The sequence below is a fragment of the Oncorhynchus tshawytscha genome, linkage group LG26 (assembly GCF_018296145.1).
Source record: "Oncorhynchus tshawytscha isolate Ot180627B linkage group LG26, Otsh_v2.0, whole genome shotgun sequence".
Classification (NCBI taxonomy): domain Eukaryota; kingdom Metazoa; phylum Chordata; class Actinopteri; order Salmoniformes; family Salmonidae; genus Oncorhynchus; species Oncorhynchus tshawytscha.
Window position 1 is genome coordinate 15337522 of NC_056454.1, and position 25864 is coordinate 15363385.

The following is a 25864-nucleotide window of genomic DNA, read 5'->3' on the forward strand; positions in this document are numbered from 1 at the left end:
TGTGTTTGTGCTTGGGAAGCACTTATTATATCTGGATGTGGATAAGAATGGCTTCCTCCCATTCTGTGAGAATCTGTAAGCTGCTGTCTCTGTACTGAAGGAAGGACTTACAGCTTTCTGGCTTCCTCAAACATTACACCAGACCAGCCAAATCAATACTCAAAATCCTCCCTCTTTCCTATCGCCTTTTCTCACTTAGAATATTTCACTGTAATCCACAATCAGGCAACGGGAATTGTTCACAACTGACACAATGATGTACTTCGATGTGCTGATTCCTACTCCCTCCTAGTTCTCTTTTTTACGTCTCTAACTATGGAGAGACCCCGTCTAGCCCGTCCCCCTCTCCTCCACTCCTCCTTTCATCCCCCTCTCCTCCACTCCTCCTTTCATCCCCCTCTCCTACAGTACCAGTGTTCAGATCTGTCTTTTATTTTTAGTCCTCTGCACATCAAAGGAATTTTAGAGTAGCCTCAAAATATCTCCCCCTTCACTGTTGGTGAGGAGGTTCAGTTGAGTTGTCCTTCTGTCTGTCTTCGCCTTCTTCTGACTGATGGAAACAGCTCATAATTCGATGAAGCAAGGTTAAATAGGTATTCCTAGCGCAGGAAGTTAATTCCATTTCCCTTCAACTACTGTGTCTTCTCTGAGGCTGCGATCACCCAATGAGGCAATAGAGTGTGGTTGGATGCACAGAGCCACAGACATGTACACATACATGGCAGAACCACAATCACACCCACGCATGCACAGACAGTAGTATGTATCAGCGGGCCCCCTGCTGCATGTGACGCATGTTTAGTGTGATGTTGAACGTGTGCGTATGCATATCTGTGTTTACATATTTGTGTACATTCTTGGGTCACACACACACACACACACACACACACACACACACACACACACACACACACACACACCACCCCTCCCTCCCCCCCCATACACACACACACACACAATGCATTATTCACTCCTAGTCAGTATTTCTGCCTCAGGTTGTGCATCACCAGTGCCTTCTGAATCTCTCCCCAGTTGTTTCTTTATCTATGGTTTGTGTACTAACGAAGACGTATACACTCACTACTGTAAGTCGCTCTGGATAAGAGTGTCTGCTAAAGGACTCAGATGTAAAGTGCAAATGTATATGCGACTACTACATATTACGATGTGTGTGTTAATGTATGAAACAACGTGCTGTTTTTTGTTGTTGTTACTGCTTGTTGTTTGTGTTTACTCTCTAGGCCTCCTGCTCTAACGTGTTTTTTTTTTTTATCCATCCAAGCCGGTACAGTGTAACAACGTTCAGGTAGCAAATGGCAAAACAAAATGTTCCTCTGGATGTGATTCAAGCACGTTTTATGTTTGACTTCAGAGATCTTTCTCAGAGTTACAGTAGCGAAAACGTTGTTTTTTTTGTGTTTCTTTTATTGGATTGAAACGTGTGAGGAGACATGTTCGCTGTGGTTTCACCAGAAACGCCAGGCTCCAGTGTTTGATTATGAGCAGCTGATGAAGTCTCGGGTATGAGGCTGAGTTGACGAAGCTCTGTGTTGACAATGACTGGTCCGTCTCCGTCGTGGCATAGAGTTCACTGTAGCTGAGAGCGACATCAGGATGGAGTCGCAACACTGCTGTTAGAAGATATTTAGATTAGGCTCGTCTTGTCCACTAGAATTAGCAGAGAAAGTGGCGAGAGAGATCGAGAGTGAGCGATAGACAGAAGGTGGCGGTGAGAGGATGTGGGACAGAGCTGGGGGGGGGCAGACAGGGAGGCAGCGAGAAGGAGAGAGCGAGAGAAGGAGCAATACGGGTATAGCTTGATATCTTGACACCCTCTGAAGATACCTCTGACAGGCCTCTGACATAAAAAGAGAGCAGATCTTATAATGTGGCAAGATAACGACAGTCTCCCAAGAGGAGGAGAGAGGAAGGGGAGTTATCATCAAACACTGCCTGTCTGCTACAGTAGGAGTCCGACACAGAGCCAGTACTGAAACACAATGAGGAGTTATAGCTACGACACATAGATAACTCAGCTGCATGTGGAGCCCCACACATCCATAATACAGACAAATACTGTTTCAGTATGTAGCGAGAGAGAGAAAGAAAGAGAGCGAGAAATAGAATGAGGGTGCAATCAGAGTGTGAGAGCGACCATAGAGATGGACCCAGAGCAGATGCACGCACACACACACGCACAGAAAAAAATGGCTTTAGAGGTTGTGAAATATGCATGAGCAGCTCTGAGATTCACCAGGGTAAATGCATTTTTCATCCATTTCATGTCTGTGATGTGTATATTTAATGGTTCTTTCCTCTGGGTGGGTCTCTATTGGCCCCATCTGTAGCCTGAGCAGAGTGCACCGAGCTGGGCTTGGTACGTCAGGGGCCCTGGGGGGGAGGTGTTCCCCATATCTCCCTCCTCTCCAGGTCGTCACAAGTTAATGGCAGCTGGTGGTTAGTTAAGAGGTCAGTTCCACACAGCAGCAGCAGTTCACCCCAGCCAGGACTGTTCTACTGCTGATTGAAAGGTTCCTTTTGTACAGTGTGGATCATTGCCAGAGACCCTCTACCCACCACACCTACAGGGGTCTGCTGTGTGTGTGTGTGTGTGTGTGTGTGTGTGTGTGTGTGTGTGTGTGCGTGCGTGTGCATGTGCACGTGTGTCACTCATGAATTTCATTATTGTTAACCCATCTCCACAACCCTGCACTTACACAATGTCTGCAGGCAGATTAATGTCGGATGATTGAGTGTTACGTTCTCAGCCTTTTGAGAAGCATAAACACATATCTCTCCTTTCAAAGGTGTTGGCAAAACAACATATGCACTGAGAATAGGAAGAAATCAAAATACAAAATGCAAGATATTTGCTCTTCTCAACGAACACACTACCTCTGTTGCTTCCTCCCATTCCAACGTGTGATGCTGCTACCCTTTGATAGCAGCATGCTGTGAATTATCCGTGCGATCAAAACCTTCATATTCTTTCCCATTTTCTTTTAGTACGTGGTATCAGAGACACAGCAGAGCACAAAAACAGAACACGTACGTTACAGAACACGCACGTACGTACAAAAACAAACACACGTACGGTGTACGTTGATATTCGTTTGATTTTTTTCAGCTGTTCCATTGATTATGCCAAGGCATATTTGATTTGGTTTCGCTAGTTTTTCTATGATTAGTAAATATTTGACAGTGTATCCACATAGCACTCTCTCTCCTCTGAAAACTGGCTGTATGCAAGTTGAGATAGTGGACGTTAGAAAGCCGCTTGATTTGGGGTGGACAGACACAGAAGGAGCAGGGTTACAGTAGGAGTCTGGAGGCTGCTGGGGGTTTTAATAGTGGGCAATAAAACAGGCCCCTAAATGAAAATCTATAGGCTATAAAGTCCTTCATTAGCACGAGTGTGAGTAGTGGAGCAGATGCCACATGTAAACATACCGGATGCACACACACACACATTCCCTTTTAAGGCGTGATTCACACCTTTCTCTCTCTCTCTCGCTCTCTCGGCCTCTCTCTCTCTCAGCTTGTATGACCTCTCTCTCTCTCTCTCTCTCTCGCGCTCTCTCTCGCTCTCTCTCTCTCACTCAGCTTGTATTACTTCTCTCTTGCTCTCTCTGTCTCTCTCATGACCTCTCTCTCTCTCTCTCACACAGCTTTTATGACCACTCTATCTCATTCATTCAGCCTGTTGTTTGGTAGCCCCGCTCCAATTTCATGTCTATGAATTAAAGATGAGAGGACAGAGACGTTGTTGCCATAATTCAGCCAAACACAGGAGCTAGTCTGAATGGAAACAGATGAACAGGGCCACTGCTGGGTTTCCTGGGAGGCCATTGGATAACACACAGCTTAACTGTCCATTCCAACACAGTCATTGGAAAGTTGTTGTCGCCTATATGGATTTCAGCACAGTGCAGACAGCGGACAGCGTCAATGCATATATTCCAGCACCACCCTGTTTGGACAGCTCTGGTATGATTACCAGTATAGATTCTGGGCAGTGACAGCATTGATTTCAGCACCACTGCTAGTGGACAGCGCCCATGCAGATTTAAACACCAGTCTTAGTTGACTGGGGAAAGAGCTGCTGAATATTTCAGCACCATGGACAGCAGCTCAGTGTAGACTCTTGCTATTTACCTATTCTGGAAGCCCCTTCTTCCTTCTCTGTTTTCTGATCTCTTATGGGCTCTTGCTCCTGATTCATTACTTCTATTTCAGTCTATTTTAGATGTTTGTTTGTCTCTGACAAAATCTTTTTATCTATTAATCTATTGATCTATTTTAGTAATAAAATAAAACGAGTTTTCCTACATACTGATCACAATTCCATAACATATGTACACATTTAACCAATTTCTAACTCTAACAATGTGTATTGAATTTGAATGGTAATTAAAGTGTGTTTGTGTTTTTCCTATTCCAGACGGTACGCCATGGCTTCCCGTACCAGCCCACCTGCCTGGCCTTTGATCCCGTCCAGAAGATCCTGGCCATCGGCTCCAGAACAGGAGGCATTCGGATGTATCCTTTCCTTTCTCTTCATCCCTCCCTCCCCCTGACTTGTCATTCTGTGTTGCAATGCTGTCATGGCTGTCATTTCACAGAGTCAAACCTGTCCGTTCGCCTGCTCCCAGGAGGCACCTGGGCCGGGGAGGATGTGGTGGACGTGGACGTGTAGCGCCTCAGGTAGGAGATTATACTCTCATACATCCAGACTCATTCTGCTCATACCCATCAGCCACTGGGGATCGGCACGGAGCCAGGTGGATGGTCCTGACAATAGCGTCAGCGATAGACACCAGCAAATCTGACTAGCTACTGAGGGAGAGAAAAGTGTGTATGTGTGTGCTTGGAAGAGAAAGGGAGTGTTTGTGTGAGAGATAGAGGGAGAGATAGAGAGAGGGAAAGGGAAGAGAGAGAGAGAGAGATTTGTGAGGGTACAGAGAATAGCTAATGAAAAAAGAAAATGTGATTTGATTAAATTATTGGCTGGGCCAAAATTAGATCTCTCGCTTTTTACCTGTCTCACTCACTCACTCACTCACTCACTCACTCACTCACTCACTCACTCACTCACTCACTCACTCACTCACTCACTCACTCACTCACTCACTCACCACTCACTCCCTACTCATCACTCGGTCTCTTCTCTCCCTCTTCCTCTCTCCTCTCTCTCTCTCTCTCTCTCTCTCTCTCTCTCTGGACCTGCAGCAGAGGCTTTGATGAAGCACTGACTGGAGGGAGAGCTCAGGTTTCTGTATGATGGAGACCCGTGACGGAATTAGCATTAGCATTGAAAGGCTAAACACAAATACCACCGCTCTCTCTCATGTGGCCTGTCATTCAGTCCATCTATCTATTCCTTCCATTCTTTCTTTCCCTCCCTCTTTCCATTTCTCTTTCTTTTTTCTCTACCCCTCTTACTCTCCTCTCTCTCCCTTCTTTCTCTGTTCTTCCTGTGCTTTGAAAGTGTCTGGGTATAGACTAGAGGATACATGTCAACACCTAACGTGGCTGTTCTTTGTCCTAGGTCCATATTGGATCCCTCTTTTCTCTCTGTCTTTGTTGTGTCCATGGAGTCTCTCTCTCTCTCTCACACACACACACACACACACACACACACACACACACACCCTGCTCTATACAAACACTATCATCTTCTCCAGATGACATGATGGCATTGAAAACAGTCCCGTTATTACAGGTGCATAGTATTATTCATCATCTGATAGTAGGTCGGACAGAAGTGGGTGTGGTTTAGAGTTTTGATGGTTGTGATTGGACGGTAATTGGACAAGGGGGTGTGGTTTTCAGACGTGTTGTTACACCATATCAGCTGTTGTTTCTCGCAATCTGTCTCCTTACCAGTTTTTTTGTAGTCTTAGTCTTGCAATCAGCCTTATTTTCTCCCTTTCATTCTCCCTCCCTCCCTCCCTCCCTCCCTCCCTCCCTCCCTCCCTCCCTCCCTTCATTCCCTCCCTCCCTCCCTCCTACTCCCACTCTCCTCCCTCTCTCCCTCCCTCCTACTCCCTCCCTCTCCCTCCCCCACCCTCCCCCCTCCCTCCCTCCCTCCCTCCCTCCCTCCCTCCCTCCATGCCCTCCCTCCTATGCCCTCCCTCCCTCCCTCCCTCCCTCCCTCCCTCCCTCCCTCCCTCCCTACGCCCTCCCTCCCTCCCTACGCCCCCTCCCTCCCTCCCTCCCTCCCTCCCTCCCTCCCTCCCTCCCTCCCTCCCTCCCTCCTATGCCCTCCCTCCCTCCCTCCCACATTTCGCTGCATCTCTATTTATTTCCAACCTCTCTGACCCATGTCTTCAGATGGTGATTTCCCCTGCCTGCCTGCTATAACAGCACATTGGCACCAGGTAGAAATATATATTTTCTTCCTGTTAAAAAATCCTTATTGATCTCCGGAGCTCCGAAGTTAAACATTCAGATGAGAGTATTGATTGTGTGTTTCTGTGTGCACCGTGGCGGTACACTCCCCATGTAATTCATTTCAAGGACGCGCGTGTGTGTGTGTGTGCGCGTGTGCGTGTGTGTGTATGTGCGTGTGTGGGTGTGATCAATATTGTTGCTGATTTCTGGACCAAATCCCTCACATGGACTCCCACAGAGTCAGAAAGCCCTGTCACCCTATCCGTGGCTGCAGGAATGATCAATACATTGATCATGATTGGTTAGATAATCCTAATTGGTTAGTGAATCTGGTGACCTAGTTCAGAATGTAGATTTCCATCCAAAAGTAATTGTTTATCACGAGAGGCCCACACATAACACCTAGTTCTGCCAGAATGATTCAAATCTCACATTTCTGGGAAATAGAACACAATACAAATGAGATCAAAATAGGAAAAAATCATACATTTATGTGATTTGTTTTTCCTATTCAGCAAAGTGGGGGAAAACAGGGCTTGAAATATTTCAACTGCTTTCTAATTCATGTATTTATTGTACCCTTGTTTTACCAGGTCAGTTGACTGAGAACACGATCTCATTTACAGCAACGACCTGGGGAATAGTTACAGGGGAGAGGAGGGGGGATGAATGAGCCAATTGGAAGCTGGGGATGATGAAGTGGCCATGATGGTATGAGGACCAAATTGGGAATTTAGCCAGGACACCGGGGTTAACAGTCCTACTCGTACGATTCAGTGCCATGTGATCTTTAGTGACCACAGAGAGCCTGGACACAAGTTTAACATCCCACCCTGAAAGATGCTAAATATAGTAACAATCAAATTATAAACAACTTATTGTAACATTTCTTATAACTGAAAAATAAAGATGATCATACATAGTGACAGTACAAATTAATAACATTGCACATATCTGACGACAGAGAATGTTCTGCCAAGCATCCTCGGACTGAAGCCGAGTCTCAGTTCAAATGCCTGTTGACTCGTTACAACTTCAGTTTTAAGCACGAAGGGATTTCGTTCCTCTGTGACCAAGTTGTGTTTTGTTTGGTCTTGTTTCAATTCTACAAAGTTATTTGTAATTTTTTATGTTCAGCGCTCTAAATTCATCTGAGAACATCACAGTGGGGTCCGACACACATCAATAGACGCGAGCCGGTCTGGCCTTTTGAGGAAGTCTAAAACCACGTGGGTCTGTGACTCTCGCAGCCAGAGAAAATCGATCCTTTGTCTGGATAGGTCAGAGAATGTGACGCGGCAATCCCTATGCAAATGAGGAGTCAGATTTCACAGGCTGCATGTCGGCTGACAGCAATTCATGTTGTGCCATTCACAGAGTGCTCTGTGCATGTCACGTTCTGACCTTAGTTCTTTTGCTATGTCTTTGTTTTAGGTTGGACAGGGCGTGAGTTTCGGCGGGTTGTCTATGTTAGTTTTTCTATGTTGTGTTTTGTGTTTGTCCTCAATCAGAGGCAGGTGGCGAATCATACTTCGGTAGCCTTTTCCCACCTGTGTTTCGTGGGTGATTGCTTTCTGTCTTTGTGTATGTCACCAGACAGGACTGTTTCGTTTCGTGTCATTCTCTTTGCTATTTCTGTTTTTAGTGTTCTGTGTTTAATAAATATCATCATGAACACGTACCACGCTGCGCATTGGTCCTCCGATCCTTCATACTCCTCAGACGAAGACGACGAACGTTACAGTACACCAAAAATGTAGTTCGGAACTGTTCCAGAACCTCTCAAAGTTCCCTAAATAGAGGACTTTAAATCTATAGCTCGGTAGGTAAAGCATGCCGCTTGCAATGCCATGATAGTGTGTTCAATTCCCGGGACCACCCATATGTAAAAAGAATTACGTGTCATGCTGTGACCTTAGAGAGCCTTTTAATTTCTCTATTTGCTTAGGTCAGGGTGTGATTTGGGTGGGTATTCTAGTGCTCTATTTCTTTGTTGGCCGGGTATGGTTCCCAATCAAAGGCAGCTGTCTATCGTTGTTGTTGATTGGGAATCAAACTTAGGCAGCCTGTTTTCCACCTCAGTTTGTGGGATCTTGTTTTTGCATAGTTGCTGTGGAGCCTGCAGAACTTTACGTTTGTTTGTATTTTGTTGTTTTTTTGGTGACATTTGAAAATAAAGTAAAATGTACGCCTGCCACGCTGCACCTTGGTCCAATTCATCAAACGAGCGTAACAATGCACACATGACTGTGAGTTGCTCAACATAAAAGCATCCGCTAAATTACACATATTAATATTATATATATATATATATATATATATCATAATGCTCCCCTGTACATCCTGGGTCCATTGTGAAAATCCTACTGGTAGTGTTGCTGTAGAACTGGCACAGGCCCTACTCTGGTGTCTGTGAGTGGTGCATAATGATGATGTCATCGATGCTGGGCTGGCAGACTGTCACTCTGCAGTGGGACCACCCAGTGACTAGATCCCAGAGAGCTGCTGGCTGGCAGACTGTCACTCTACAGTGGGACGACCCAGTGACTAGATCCAAGACAGTTACTGAGATCTGGCACAGACCCTATGTGATTGACGTGGTGTATGAGGTTGAAAGACCCTACAATCATACAATAACTTGTGTGTCATCTTCAGCAGAACTGAAACAGACCATTTGTTTTATGTGTTATGCAGTGCACTCAATTCTATGTGTGTGTGTCTATATATCTTTCTCTGTGTCTTTGTATGCATCTGTCTGTCACTGCCTCTGTGTGTGTAGCTGTCTGTCTGTCTGTCTGTCTGTCTGTCTGTCTGTCTGTCTGTCTGTCTGTCTGTCTGTCTGTCTGTCTGTCTGTCTGTCTGTCTGTCTGTCTGTCTGTCTGTCTGTCTGTCTGAGTGTGTAGCTGTCTTACTGGGCCTATGTGTATCTGCCTGCCTGTCTCTGTGTCTGTGTGTATCTGTCTGTCTGTCTGTCTGTCTGTCTGTCTGTCTGTCTGTCTGTCTGTCTGTCTGTCTGTCTGTCTGTCTGTCTGTCTGTCTGTCTGTCTGTCTGTCTGTCTGTCTGTCTGTCTGTCTCCGCGTCTGTGTGTATGAGTGTTTGCCATTCCTGTTATCCTGCCGTGCCATGCTGGATTGGAAAAAGGCTTTTCAATAAAGGCCAAGTAATAGAATCCTCTTCTGTCTGATGGACAGTCACTTCTCATCACAGCGTATCAACAGACACACCGACCGACCTGACAGTCACTTCTCATCACGACCTATCAACAGACGCACCGACCGACCTGACAGTCACTTCTCATCACAGCCTATCAACAGACACACCGACCGACCTGACAGTCGCTTCTCATCACAGCCTATCAACAGACACACCGACCGATCTGTCAGTCACTTCTCATCACAGCGTATCAACAGACACACCGACCGACCTGACAGTCACTTCTCATCACAGCCTATCAACAGACACACCGACCGATCTGTCAGTCATTTCTCATCACAGTGTATCAACAGACACACCGACCGACCTGACAGTCACTTCTCATCACAGCCTATCAACAGACACACCGACCGATCTGTCAGTCACTTCTCATCACAGCGTATCAACAGACACACCGACCGACCTGACAGTCACTTCTCATCACAGCCTATCAACAGACACACCGACCGATCTGTCAGTCATTTCTCATCACAGCGTATCAACAGACACACCGACCGACCTGACAGTCACTTCTCATCACAGCCAACCGACCACTCACACAGCCAGAGATACATTGACCAGCCAACCGACCACTCTCACACAACCTATTGGGAGAGAGAGGATGGGAGGAGAGGAGGGAGAGAAATAGAGAAAGAGGAGCTGCAGGAAGGGAAAAGGAAGGAAAGAGTGGAGGGTGTAAGAGGATGAGAAAAAAAGAGAAAAGGAAAAGGAAAGAAGGGACCCGAGGAGAAGAGGGAGGCAAGGGTTTAGGATGAGAGGATGAAGGGTAGAAAGGGGTGCCTGAGAAGGAGGGAGTAGGAGGAGGAAGAGGAGGAAATAAAATAATGGTAAGCAGAAGGATGAAGAAAGTCAATTTCAGTCTACCCTGATGATAGGGCCGCTGCTGGGCTGTGATTTGAGTAACAGCAGTATTGTAGGACATAGACATGTAGCAGTTATGTGCCTGGTGGTTATTGTGAGGTTGTGTGTGTGTCTGCGTGTGTGTCTGATGAAGTGTTTTGTAGCAGTGGTCTGCCTGGTCGTTTGCAGGCGTGGCACGTGCCGGATTCACTGCAGCTCCTCTCTCCCATCAAACTAATGTCCTAATAATGGTTCTGGCACCCGTGTAGACACACACACACACACACACACACACACACACACACACACACACACACACACACACACACACACACACACACACACACACACACACACACACACACACACACACACACACACACACACACACACACACACACACACACACACACACACACACACACACACACACACACACACCTGTCAGACATCGGCCAGGCAGTGTGTGTGTATCTACAGTATACATAGTGGGCTGTGTTTGCTGTCAGCTCTGTAGCCCACCATTGAGTCATCACAATGCTTCCAGAGAAATATTTCCAACAACACACAGCAGCAGCAGTATAGACACACACACACACACACACACACACACACACACACACACACACACACACACACACACACACACACACACACACACACACACACACACACACACACACACACACGAACAACTGTCAGACATCGGCCAGGCAGTGTGTGTGTATCTACAGTATACATAGTGGGCTGTGTTTGCTGTCAGCTCTGTAGCCCACCATTGAGTCATCACAATGCTTCCAGAGAAATATTTCCAACAACACACAGCAGCAGCAGTATAGACACAACGAGACATCCCACAGTGGTTGCAGTGACAGCTGCCATACTCGTCCTGTCACAGCACTTTGTGACAGTACAGCAGTACAGCCAGGCTGAATAGGGACAATGACAATGATAGCCACCTCGCTTCTCTGCTGACTCCAGTCCTATAGCCGGGACGTCTGGTCTATTCACTGGCTATATGATAGACTCACCTTGGCGTCGTATCTGTACGGAGAGATAATGTCGATACATTTGCTAGGAATATTCTCTTCTTTGGTATGGTAGAGTGCCACTGGGCTATTTAATGTATCCACACGTTAGACCCACAGTCACATCGGTACAGGGATGAACGTGGCTACAGTACACCATGATAGCAGAAAAACTGGCAGGATTCGTGAAACACGGTCTGTGGTAGGCTTGAGTGTCACTGAGAAATTTGATGTATCCACACAATGTTATCAGCTTTGGCGAATGATATGATACATTCTCTAGGGTTAGGATATCAGCAATATTATTGTACTCTACTGGCTATATGATACTCTGTTGTTTAGCAACTGCATGGAGCTGGTATATGATCTACGTAGTGATATTTTGTGGTATATACACTACATGACTAAAAGTATGTGGACACCTGCTCGTCGAACATCTCATTCCAAAATCATGGGCTTTAATATGGAGTTGGTCCCCCTCTTGTTGCTATAACAGCCTCCATTCCTCTGGGAAGGCTTTCCACTAGATGTTGGAAAATTGCTGTGGGGATTTTCTTCCATTCACTCACAAAAGCATTGGTGTGGTCGAGCAATGATGTTGGCGATTAGGCCTGGCTCGTAGTCGGCGTTCCAATTCATCCCAAAGGTGTTCGATGGGGTTGAGGTCAAGGCTCTGTGCAGGCTAGTCAAGTTCTTCCACACCGATCTCAACAAACCATTTCTGTATGGACCTTGCTTTTTGCATGGGGGCATTGTCATGCTGAAACAGGAAAGGGCCATCCCCAAAGTTGGAAGCAAAGAATCATCAAAAATGTCATTGTATGCTGAAGCATTAAGATTTCCCTTCACTTGTGTGTGGCTCCTCGGCCATGGAAACCCAGTTCATGAAGCTCCCGATGAACAGTTCTTGTGCTGACGTTGCTTCCAGAGGCAGTTTGGAACTCGGAAGTGAGTGTTGCAACCCGAGGACAGATGATTTTTACGCTCTTCGGCACTCGGCGGTCCTGCTCTGTGAGCTTGTGTGGCCTGCCACTTCGCGGCTGATCCGTTGTTGCTCCTAGACATTTCCACGTCACAATAACAGCACTTACAGTTGACCGGGGGCAGCTCTGGCGTATGTGTTATTTCATCGTTTTGATGTCTTCACTATTACTCCGCAATGTAGAAGAGAAACCCTTGGACGAGTAGCTGTGTCCAAACTTTTGACTGGTACTGTAGATACATATGGAGCGTGCGACTCTCTTCATTTTTTCTACCTTCCAGTTTATCCTCCGTTCGTCGGCACCTCCACACTAAGTCGTATTCTCTGGGTTTGCTCCAGCTCACGGTTTTAATTAGAAAATTCCATGCCAACAATGCAGAACTCTTCCATCGTATGCCCAGTACCTAGAAAGATCAACCCCAACCTGCAACAATGACTACCGCCCTGTAGCATTAACATTCAGCGATGAAGACCTTTGAAAGGCTGATTCCACTACCATTCTCTCTACTCATCACTCCCTGTTATCATCTATGCATAGCCACTTTAATAACCCGACCTGCATGTACATCATTTCCTCAACTACCTTCGACACGCCGGTGCCCCCGCACATTGACACATAGACTCTGTACCGGTACCCCCTGTGTATAGCCCCGCTATTGTTATTCACTACTGCTCTTTCATTATTTGGGGGGGGTGTATTTTCTTCAAACTGCATTGTTGGTTAAGGGCTTGTAAGTTGCATTTCACTGTGAGGTTGTATTCTGCGCATGTGACACATAACATTTGATTTGATGTGATTCTTCTCCAGCTACAAAAGGAGGTATGCTCTTACTCAGACCCACTCCGGTTTGCCTACAAGCGGCACAGGGGTGTTGATGATTCACTCCCTACAGCACAGTGCCCACACCCACACGGAGAAGCCCAAAACTGACAGGATGGTATTTGTGGATTTCTCTAGTGTCTTCAACACAGTGCAGTTTAACTTAACGGGTCAAAAGTTCCAGAACATGAATTTCAATCCACATCTGATTCTCCGGGGTCCTCTCCTTCCTGACAAATAGACACCAGCTGGTCAGATTCAACAGTAGCTGCAGCTCATCCAGAACCATCTGTACAGTATCGCCACGATGCTCTGTCATCTCGCCGGTGTTATTCACCCTCTACACAGGCCACTGAAGGAGCTCGGACCCAGATGTGACGTTGATTAAAGTACTTGGACGATACAGTTATAATGGACACGCAACTCAGAGACCTCCAGGCTGCAATCTACAGGTTTTACCCTCTGGTGTAGCCGGAACTACCTGGATCTCAACTCAAACAAGACGCCTGGTCATTGACTTCAGAAGAGACCAACCTCCCACCCCAGTGCTGGAGATTAACGGCCAGGTCATTGAGTGAGTGGAGGACTATAAATACTTAGCAACCATCCTCAACAACAAGCTCTCCTTCAAAAAGGAACAGAACCGATTCACTCTGTCGACAACGGCTGTTCTTTTTACAGAAATTGAGGACGTTTAATATACACCAATCCATCCAAGCATTTAATAGATTCTTCATAGCAACCATCTTATCTTTTCATATTGAGGGGTGGTTTGGTGCTCTAGGGAAACCCAATGAACAGGGTAATAGAAATCCGTGGGAAGGTCATTGGATAAAGACAGGAACCCTTCAGTGACATCTATAAAAAAAAACATTTTTAAAAACGAGTGAGGAAAAAGGGGAACAAATAGCCCTGGACAGTGGCGACAGGTAGCCTAGTGGTTAGAGAGTTGGGCCAGTAACCGAATGGCCCTGAGCTGACCAGGTAAAAATCTGTCGTTCTGCCCCTGAACAAGGGGTTCTTAGGTTCTTAGGCCATCATTGTAAATAAGAATTTGTTCTCAACTAACTTGCCTAGTTAAATAAAAGAAAATGACGCACACACATGACCAGTATAGCCCCCTACCTTCTGGGCACAGAAATAGATCTCTGGCATACAAATCTAAAATGGCAGCTTCAAGTTTTGTTCCGTCAAACTCCTCAACGCTTGAAGTTATTATTTGTATTTGCATAGTGTACGAAAAATGAAAAACAGCGTCGAAAGCATTCAAATAGGATGTTGGCCTCATATTGACTTGACAGTTGTGTCAAGTTGGCGGGACCATTGTTTATACACACGGGAAACTGTTGAGAGTGAAAAACCCATCCGCTTTGCAGTTCTTGACACACTCAAACCGGTGCTCCTGGCACCTACTACCAAACCCCGTTCAGCAACACTGAGCAACAGGATTCCTCTCTAGGTTCCTGATACTGGAGGGTAAACAGTGCTAGTCATCTGTAACACAGCAACACTGAGCAATATGATACACTCCTGCCGACGGATGTTAGAGGCTACACAGTTCTGGTCAGTCCAGTGGAGGGCTAAACCACGACATGATGGACGTCTACTTCCATATTCATAGTCACACCATGTTTTGACCTTTGCTCACTGAGCGAGTGAGTTACTGGGAAGGTATGGATTTCTCTGTTGTCCTCCACCGCAGCAAGCATGGGATTAAGACTGGGCCTGTATTTAAGCAATAAGGCCAGAGAGGTGTGGTATATGGCCAATATACCACGGCTAAGCACTGTTCATAGGCACGACGCAACGCGGCGCATTGGCCTTTGTTGGCCATCATTGTAAATAAGAATTTGTCCTTAACTGACTTGCCTAGTTAAATAAAGGTTAAATAAAAAATATATATATATATCACAAACACCCGAGGTGCCTTATTGCTATTATAAACTGTTTACCAATGTAAATAGAGCTAACTGTTTTGTCGTACACGTGGTATACGGTCTGATAAACCACGGCTGTCAGCCAATCATCATTCAGGGCTCGAACCACTCAGTTTCTAAATGGAAACGAGCAGATGTGTGCTTATCTCTCTCTATTTCGTCCTCTCCGTCTTTGTCTCTTTACACGCAACCGATACAAGGGGACCGATTCAATTAGATGTGCTGTGATTCGCAGCCCCTTTAACTAATTAGTGTAATGACAGTTTTATCATTGCAAGGTGAGTGAAGCATCCACTAGAACTGGAATGGAGCCGCAGCTGAAATAGAACATGAATTCATACAGTGTATTTGTGATGCACGGTGATGACTGAATACACAAGATTATCTGGTGCTTTGGATGTCAGAGACTTTCAATTCAACGAGGTGAACTGGAGACTTCTATTGTGTGCATGAGCTCATAATCACTAAACAATATAATCCCACTGTTTCAATGTAGCCCCACCCTGCAGTGCTAGCTGTTAGGTAGCTCTCGTCTGTGTAGTCCCGCTCTCACTCTCTCCATCTCTTTTCATTCATCTTTATCCATCCTTCGGGGTTCGATCAAGTCTGCCCTTTCCGTTTGAGAGCAAGCTCATTCGTTCCCGCCGTGTAGCGCTGTTTTTCGATCCCAATCGACCCGTCCCGCTAGCTTGCCACGCTGCCCAGTGCACCACGCCACTCTGTTGTTTCTCTCTCTCCTCTCTTTCTTTTCTTTCTCCTTCTCTTTGTCTTCCATCAATCTGGTCTGTCCAGCTGGAGGAAGTAGGAAGGGCTGCTGGCTCTCTCTCGCTCTCTCTTGCTCTCTCTCTCTCTCTCTCTCTCACTCTCTCTTGCTCTCTCTCTCTCTCGCTCTCTCTCTCTCTCTCGCTCTCTCTCTCTTGCTCTCTCTCTCTCGCTCTCTCGCTCTCTCTCTCTCTCTCTCTCGCTCTCTCTCTCTCTCTCTCTCGCTCTCACTTTCTCTCTCACTCTCTCTTGCTCTCTCTCTCTCTCACTCTCGCTTGCTCTCTCTCTCTCTCTCACTCTCTCTCTCGCTCTCTCTCGCTCTCGTTCTCTCAGTAATGTCTCTCTTGCAATATGCTGATTTTATTTATGCAACTACAGTCTTGGCCTCGGTCAAGATAAGCTGAGTTCCCTTCCCTCTCCCTCCGCTCTCCTTCTCTCTCGCTGTCACACACACACACACACACACACACACACACACACACACACACACACACACACACACACACACACACACACACACACACACACACACACACACACACACACACACACACACACACACACACACACACACACACACAGCCCAGACAAGATATGTCAGTTGTTTTGTTTTTTTCCACACAGTATGTCAGACAGAGCATCCCCATTTTCCCTGGAAGATGAAAGCAGTGTGTGTTTGTGACTCTGTCCTCTTTGCGGCCCTGCCTCTAGTCATTGAGACTGCATGGTGTGTGTCTCTGTGTCAAGCTTAATTTCATTCATAATATAAAGAGCATACAGTATGATCGTCCTGCCAGAGAGAAATAGGGGGGGGAGAGAAGGAGAGAGGGAGACAGAGAGGGATAAGGCCCTTCACTCTGGTAGTACAAAATGTCACCGAAGCATTGGCAGACCTCTGCTTATAGACTGCTGTCTTTGATTTGGGGTGATGTTGGGACAGGCTGTGTGTCTGGTTGCAGGGTCATCGGGGCGTCATGGAGAGTAGTTGCACTGAAATGACTCCCTTTTGATTGCAACTGGTTGTTGGTGGTTGTCATTACCATTGCGGCTTTGCATTATTGTCACAGCTGTTTATGTTACTGTTGTTGATGCTCTTCTTGTTGCTGTTACTCGTAGACAGCAGATCGTTCAATTAGTTAAGGATGATAATGGATTGGATGTTTACAGTATAAGGGTGTTGTAAAGAACACAGTGGGAGACATAGAGCTGGTTTCATGCGCAGGGCGCAGCAGGTGTTTGTTGCTAAGGACCAGAGGAAGAGGCATGTAGCTGGGTCCAGGGGCAGGCAGAAGGTCATACACAGGAGGAGGCAGGTAGCTGGGTCCAGGGGCAGGCAGAAGGTCATACACAGGAGGAGGCAGGTAGCTGGGTCCAGGGGCAGGCAGAAGGTCATACACATGGGGTCCAAAAGGGAACAGTACAGGCAGGGAAAAGGCTAGTAACGTAGTCCGGGAGATCAGGCAATAGGAAGATAACAGGAAATCCGAAAGGCTAAAGTACAGACAGGGAATAGGCAAAAAGGCGTCGTTAGTGAGGCAGGCTAAAACTATCATACAAGGGAGGAGTAAATCACAGGAAACCCAGCGCTCCGAAAGACATGTGTCACAAAACAAACAATACCTCACAGTGACGGGGTGCAAAGAACAAAATATTGTGTGATAATGACATACAGGTGTGTGAAAAGGTGATTAGAATTCAGGTGATTGGGATCTGGAGAGTGAGCTGCTTTCACGGGATCTAGGTGTTTGAGAGTGTGAGCTGGAAGCAGACGTTACAGGTATAAGGTAATCAGATTTGGAAAAGGAAAATCGGGGGTCCTTTTCTCATGACATAAAAAGTCAAACGGGTTTGGTACAGGAGAGACATACATGTTCCCATACAAATCTGATTGGATACAACATTTGACTATTGAAATATCAGCCTCATTTTAACTCCAGAGGTGATTTTCTTTTCTTTTCTGAGGGCTAATCGGGGACATTTTTGATGACGGCTCTAGCCGGGGACAGGCCACCAAAACCGGGGACTCACCTCATCCAGCTACCTCCGATGTATAGCATGCATCAGCTCAAGTTTCAAATTCCCTTCCTTCCTTCCTTCCTCCTCCTCGTCTTGGTCTTACGGTTGTTGTCTGTTCATGCTTGGTCCTGTCTCCTCCTGAGGGCAGAGGGCTGAGCGGAGTGCTAGAGAGATGCTCTGAACTAATGAAAGGTCAGCAAGATATAAATAGGCACACTGGAAGAAGTATGGGGAAATGTCACTGCGGTATATAGCCTGTATGTGCGTGCACAGTACGAGAGAGAGAGAGAGAGAGATAGAGAGAGAGAGAGGGAGAGAGAGGGAGAGGGAGAGGGAGAGAGAGGGAGAGAGAGAGAGAGAGAGAGAGAGAGAGAGAGAGAGGGAGAGAGAGAGAGAGAGAGGGAGAGGGAGAGGAAGAGGGAAAGGGAGAGGGAGAGGGAGAGGGAGGGAGAGGGAGAGAGAGAGAGAGAGGGAGAGGGAGAGGGAGAGGGAGAGGAGGGAGAGAGAGGGGGAGAGAGAGAGAGAGAGAGAGAGAGAGAGAGTATTTATTATTTTCTTTCTGCTGTACAGTACACATTCGACATTTCTATTACTGATTTTGACCTGCTGGCTTTGGTAAAAGCCACATTGCTGTATAGAACTTCATTCTTGTACTCTGAAAAGACCTTGTGGTTCTAATCAATGTTGCTTGCATTCAGACACACAAAGGTCCAAGTACAGCCAACAAAGGCTGTAGGAGAAAAACATGCTTAATGTTAGGTTAGAGTCACAGAATGAGGCAGATTTATGGAAAGAAATCATCTTTGGACAGTGTTGGTGTTCTCTGAATAATCAACAAAAACCAACAATGATACATACTTAAAGAACGTGTGTCTTATAAGATCACACGGGCTGGGCACCAATTGGTGTATGACGCTGAAAGAAAAATCAATCAATCAATCAATATTCAACAGCAGATTGAATATGGAAGTCCGGCAGTCTCTTGTGTGTTAGTCCAAAAGGCCTGCAGCAGCTACAGAGACGTCCTTCATCCCAGAGGAAGCTCTGTGACTGACAGGTGGAGGCACGTCGAAGAGAACAACAACTATAACAATTGATGAACCTATTCCTATGGATTAGGTTTCGCCTGATTTAGGAACGTTCTGCTTTGCTGCACGGTGTCTGCCACTTGTTTTTGGTCAGGTCGTTGTTGTCAAAGAGAAAGTGCTCTCAAGTCTCTCCGACTTGGGTACCTGGTTAAATAAACGTCAAATAAATGAACATTACGAAGGGTTGACTGCTGCAGTCGTATCCTGCCCGAAAGACACGGGGTTAAACTGATCAATGCCCGTCAAACACCTAGCCGGTTGTATTCACAGGTCGTCATTGGAAATGACAACCGGTTCTTTACAGAGTTACTTGTATAGATGTCGGCTAAACAAATAAATAAATACACAGTTTTTTACTTTATCGTGGAGCCTTTAAGGAGGAAAACACAGGAGAGGAGGAGAAAAGGGGAAAGGAAGGTAAACAACACTGTTTTACCCAAAACCAGAACATCTACTTCTGCTTTGTCCGAATGTTTGCATGTTTCCCTGTCTATTTATTCCACTCTTGTGTTTTTTAATGAGCCTAGGTGTGCGTCAGAATAGGGTGATGATGGAAACATTGTTTGGCGAAAAACGCTCTTTTGACCTTTAAAGCAGAAAGGCCATGAAGTCACTCCTTTCTTTTCAATGTTTTTTGTCATTTTCTCAGATTCACAGGGTCATTTCAAATAGTATATCTTTTTTTTTCTTCCCCAGGATTTTGCCTTCCCCAGAGGAGAGGAAACAGTGATCAAATTGAGTGCTTTTCTAGTCATTTATCTGGGATGGGTAAAACACTGTGGGACAGGAGGACAAGCAAAGGAGTAAAAACAGAGAAAGAGAGAAAGAAGAAAAGGGTAGAGTTTTCAGAGAGAAAAGTGGAGTATTCAGAGAGAAAAGTGAGAGAAAAGTGGAGTTTTCAGAGAGAAAAGTGGAGTATTCAGAGAGAAAAGTGGAGTATTCAGAGAGAAAGTGAGAGAAAAGTGGAGTTTTCAGAGAGAAAATTGGAGTATTCAGAGAGAAAGTGAGAGAAAATTGGAGTTTTCAGAGAGAAAATTGGAGTATTCAGAGAGAAAAGTGGAGTATTCAGAGAGAAAGTGAGAGAAAATTGGAGTTTTCAGAGAGAAAATTGGAGTATTCAGAGAGAAAAGTGGAGTATTCAGAGAGAAAGTGAGAGAAAATTGGAGTTTTCAGAGAGAAAATTGGAGTATTCAGAGAGAAAATTGGAGTATTCAGAGAGAAAAGTGAGAGAAAAGTGGAGTATTCAGAGAGAAAAGTTAGAGAAAAGTGGGGCGTTCAGGGAGAAAGGTGGAGCGTTGTGAGAAAAGTGGAGTATTCTGAGAGAAAAGTGGAGTATTCAGAGAGAAAAGTGGAGTATTCAGAGAGAAAAGTGGAGAATTCAGAGAGAAAAGTGGAGAATTCAGAGAGAAAATTGAGAAAAAGAGGAGTATTCAGAGAGAAAAGTAAAGCGTTCAGAGAGAAAAGTGATAGAAAAAAGTGAGAGAAAGGATAAATAGAAAACGATGGGGGTTGGTTTGAAATGTGTCTGTTTTTTTTTAGGTTAACAGTGTATGTGTACTAAATAGTTAATGACTAGCTGTAGCCTCTAGTAAAACTACATTTTAACCTATTTTCAGCACAGAGACTCACTCAACATTGCAAAATGTAGAGCATGTGTGGAAACCCAAACTGGAACCCCGCAAATGTCCTAAATGTAATGTAGTCTTAGCTTAGCATCATGCTAGTATAACTTTCATATCTTTCAATTAATAGATGTGGGCTGACTACGCAAGGCTAACATGCTAAAAACGTGTTTGTTTTTGTGTGTGTTTGTGATAGTAGCTCAGGTGAATTTTGTGTCTCAAACTAATGGTCACACATCCTCCTCTCACAAATGGGTGAAACTCTGAAGACATGAGCTCTAGAGGTTCAAAAAGAACCAGTGTGTTTAGCTATGTGATAGTCTCTCTGTGAAGGCCTTTGATATGGAGGCTGGATGCATCGCTGGAGTGGATCTTGAGTGGACTGAATGTACAGCCGATAGAAGGGTAAAGATAAACAGAGATTGAGAGAGAGGAAGAGAGAGAGAAATAGGGAGAGAGAGAATAAGAGAGAGAGAGCACACCTCATCCTCAAACTGCCCTGCAGATGAGCAGCCCCAAGAGGAGAGCCACCCCCCCCCCAGCACTGAACAAACCCAGGCCCCACAATTGTACTTCTCCTCCATTGTTGAGAGAGATAAAATCACAGAGCTGGAGAGAGAGATGGTGGAGCTCAAAGAGCTAGTCCACACAATCAAGTCAGCACAGACCCACAGAACAGACCAGCACAACATCACCACAATGGGACAGACAACACAGGAGCCACCAACCCAACAGACCCCACCCCCTAACAGCCCCCTTCAGCTACCTGATAGCCCTCCTAACAACCCCCTGTCAGCTCCCTGATAGCCCTCCTAACAACCCCCTGTCAGCTCCTGATAGCCCTCCTAACAACCCCCTGTCAGCTCCCCGATAGCCCTCCTAACAACCCCCTGTCAGCTCCCCGATAGCCCCCTAACAACCCCCTGTCAGCTCCCTGATAGCCCACCTAACAACCCCCTGTCAGCTACCTGATAGCCCTCCTAACAACCCCCTGTCAGCTCCCTGATAGCCCTCCTAACAACCCCCTGTCAGCTCCCCGATAGCCCTCCTAACAGCCCCCTGTCAGCTACCTGATAGCCCTCCTAACAACCCCTGTCAGCTACCTGATAGCCCCCTAACACCCCCTGTCAGCTCCCTGATAGCCCTCCTAACAACCCCCTGTCAGCTCCCTGAAGCCCTCCTAACAACCCCCTGTCAGCTCCCTGATAGCCCTCCTAACAACCCCCTGTCAGCTCCCCGATAGCCCTTCTAACAACCCCCTGTCAGCTCCCCGAAGCCCTCCTAACAACCCCCTGTCAGCTCCCTGATAGCCCACCTAACAACCCCCTGTCAGCTACCTGATAGCCCCCTAACAACCCCCTGTCAGCTCCCTGATAGCCCTCCTAACAACCCCCTGTCAGCTCCCCGATAGCCCTCCTAACAGCCCCCTGTCAGCTACCTGATAGCCCTCCTAACAACCCCCTGTCAGCTACCTGATAGCCCCCTAACAGCCCCCTGTCAGCTCCCTGATAGCCCTCCTAACAACCCCCTGTCAGCTACCTGATAGCCCCCTAACAGCCCCCTGTCAGCTCCCTGATAGCCCTCCTAACAGCCCCCTGTCAGCTACCTGATAGCCCCCTAACAGCCCCCTGTCAGCTCCCTGATAGCCCTCCTAACAAGCCCCCCGTCAGCTCCCTGACAACCCTCCTAACAACCCCCTGTCAGCTCCCTGATAGCCCTCCTAACAACCCCCTGTCAGCTACCTGATAGCCCCCTAACAGCCCCCCTGTCAGCTTCCCTGATAGCCCTCCTAACAGCCCCCTGTCAGCTCCCTGACAACCCTCCTAACAACCCCCTGTCAGCTCCCTGATAGCCCTCCTAACAGCCCCCTGTCAGCTCCCCCTGACAGCCCGCCTGACAACCCCCCTGTCAGCTCCCCCGACAGCCCTCCTGACGACCCACAAAAGCCAGAGATTGTGCACCTCATTGACACGAATGGGGAATACGTTCAAGAGAATAAACATTTTCCCAAACACAAAGTGGCTAAAGTCTGCCCAAACACTAGGCGTGCCCTGGAGCTGCTGTCTGAGGACAGACTAGGTTCCCTCGGCCACATCATAATTCACACGGGCACAAACTACCTGAGGGCCCAGCAGGAAAGGATGGCCACAGCACTCAATGGAGTGGTTGAAAAAATGTATTCCTCTTTCCATAACACCCGAGTGGTCATCTCTACCCTGATACCACAAAAATACTTTGACCCTGCCACCATACAGTGGGTGAATGCAAGCATTTCCACAATCTGTGCCTCAAAACCCAACGTCTACTTGGACCACCATTCCACCCTGGACTTTATGACAGCCTTTATGACCAGGTCCACCACTACAAGGCATCTGAAGGACATCCTCCTCAACCGCAGCACCAGCATCTCACACAGGAGCAACACAGCAATGGGCACCATCCTAAACCTGCACCATGAGAACCCACGCCAAGAGGACCTACACCCAGATCACAGCATCACCAGTCACATCCCCACCCCAACCAGCCGGGACCCCCCACAAACAAACCCTGGCAACACCCTATATAGTCACCCCCCCCCTACAGCCGCAAATACAGTATGCTCAGGCTGTGAACAGAGCAACAGGCCCAACTAAGAGGTATGTATCAGATGCTCAAAATCTTCTGCTCACATAGTTGGTTATTTGAATCAGCTGTGTAGTGCTAGGGCAAAACAACTAAATGTGCACCAAGGGGGGGCCCCAGGACCGCGTTTGGGAAACCCTGCTCTAGGTTATAGAGATATGGAAGTCCCTTCCACTAAACTACCAGCTGTGGAACAGGGAAGAGACTCACAGGGTATGCTAATTTGGTATAGAGCAGACCTAGCCCACTCTATTAAATCAGTCAAGAAAGGAACATTTTACATCTGACTTGAAATGAATGGGGAAATGATCTCAACAGAGAAAAATGTCCTTACGTGTCCTACCTATATCCCCCAATAGAATCCCCATACTTTAACAATGACAGCATTTCCATCCTAGTGGGGGAGATCAAACATTTCCAGGCCCAGGGACATGTACTAGTCTGTGGCGACCTAAATACCAGAACTGGACAAGAACCTGACACTCAGCACACATGGGGAAAAACACCTATCTGGAGGGGACAGCATTCCCTCCAAAATATGCCCACCAGGACACAGCTCTGACAAAACGACCATCAAAAATTGGCCACAACAGCAGCTCTGTCACACGCACAATCATAAGGCATCAAAGCAAAAGGAACTGAATAATATCAAGAAATGCTACAGATGGAAGTGAAGTAGTGTAGAAACCTACCAAAAAACTATTTGGCAACAACAAATTCAATCCCGTCCAGACAACTTCCTGGACAAAACGTTTCACTGCAATAGTGGAGGTATAAACTTGGCAGTAGAAAACCTCAACAGTATACTGTATATCAATGAATTGGCAGGGGGACTAGAACAGTCTGCAGCACCCAGCCTCACCCTACTAGAATCTGAAGTCAAATGTCTACTGTTTGCTGATGATCTGGTGCTTCTGTTACCAACCAAGGAGGGCCTACAGCAGCACCTAGATCTTCTGCACAGATTCTGTCAGACCTGGGCCCTGACAGTAAATTTCAGTAAGACATAAATAATGGTGTCGCAAAAAAGGTTGAGTTTCCAGGACCACAACTTCCATGTAGACTCCGTTGCCCTAGAGCACACAAAAAACTATACAGACCTCGGCCTAAACATCAGCGCCACAGGTAACTTCAACGATCTGAGTGACAAGGCAAGATGGGCCTTCTACGCTATCAAAAGGAACATAAAATTCGACATCCCAATTAGCATCTGGCCAAAGATACTAAATATCAGTTATAGAACCCATTGCCCTTTATGGTTGTGAGGTCTGGGGTCCGTTCACCAACCAATAATTCAGAAAATGGGACAAACATCCTGTGTGTACAACGTAAAACACCAAAGAATGCATGCAGAACAGAATAAGGACGATACCCAAAACTTACATAACAAAGCCATCACCTACAGAGAGATCAATCTGGAGAAGAGCCCCCCTAAGCAAGCTGGTCCTGGTCCTGGGGCTCTGTTCAAACACAAACAGACCGCACAGAGCCCCAGGACAGCAACACAATTAGACTCAACCAAATCATGAGAAAACAAAAAGATAATTACTTGACACACTCGAAAGAAACTGGAAGAGCAAACTGGAAGAATTAACCAAAAAACAGAGCAAACTGGAATGCTATTTGGCCCTAAACAGAGAGTACACAGTAGCAGAATACCTGACCACTGTGACTGACCCAAAATGAAGGAAAGCTTTGACTATGTATAGGCTCAGAGAGCATAGCCTTGCTATTGAGAGAGGCCATAGTAGGCAGACCTAGTTCTTAAGAGAAGACAGAATACATGCACACTGCCCACAAAAGGATGTGTAAACTGAGCTGCACTTCCTAACCTCCTGCCAAATGTATGACTATGTTAGAGACCCATATTTCCCTCAGATACACAACAAATTTAAAAACAAATCCAATTGTGATAAACTCCCACATCTACTTGGTGAAATACCACAGTGTGCCATCACAGCAACAAGATTTGTGACCTGTTGCCACAAGAAAAAGGAAACCAGTGAAGAACAAACACCATTGTAAATACAACCCATATTTATTTTTACTTATTTTCCCTTTTGTACTTTAACTATTTGCACATCGTTGTTACACTGTACATAGCCATAATATGACATTTTAATCTTTTGTGGGTGTAATGTTGACTGTTAATTTCTGATGACTTATTCCACTTTTGTTTATTATATATTTCACTTGCTTTGGCAATGCATAATTTGTTTCCAATGCCAATAAAGCCCTTTGAATTGAATTGATAATGAGAAAAAATGAAAATTGTGACTATTTCCTAAGTGCGTTCTTTTCACACAATGGCGGGAGGACCCAGAGAGGGACAGAAAAAGAGAGAGAAATAAGAAATAGAACTTCAGTGATACTGTAGGCGACAACCGTGTATATATAGGTAAAGAGAGGGTGGGAAGAGGTTGAGAGAGAGAAAGAACGAAAGAAAGAAAAAGATAGATAACATTAGATTCAAAGATGATAACCTAGCTAGGACTGGGGGTTCCGCTAGCGGAATACAAATCAGATACAAATCAACAGAA

The 25864-nt window shown here is 46.2% G+C and overlaps 1 protein-coding gene across 8 annotated transcripts in view; it reads left to right on the forward strand.

The window, feature by feature from the left end:
• Positions 1 to 25864, forward strand: part of stxbp5l (syntaxin binding protein 5L) — a 219727-nt gene that overhangs the window by 16851 nt on the left and 177012 nt on the right. For all 8 annotated transcript variants that reach the window (XM_042306775.1, XM_042306778.1, XM_042306776.1 and 5 more), the window contains exon 2: positions 4442 to 4539. In XM_042306775.1, coding sequence (XP_042162709.1) covers positions 4442 to 4539 — 98 coding nt within the window. The remainder of the gene's footprint in view (positions 1 to 4441; positions 4540 to 25864) is intronic.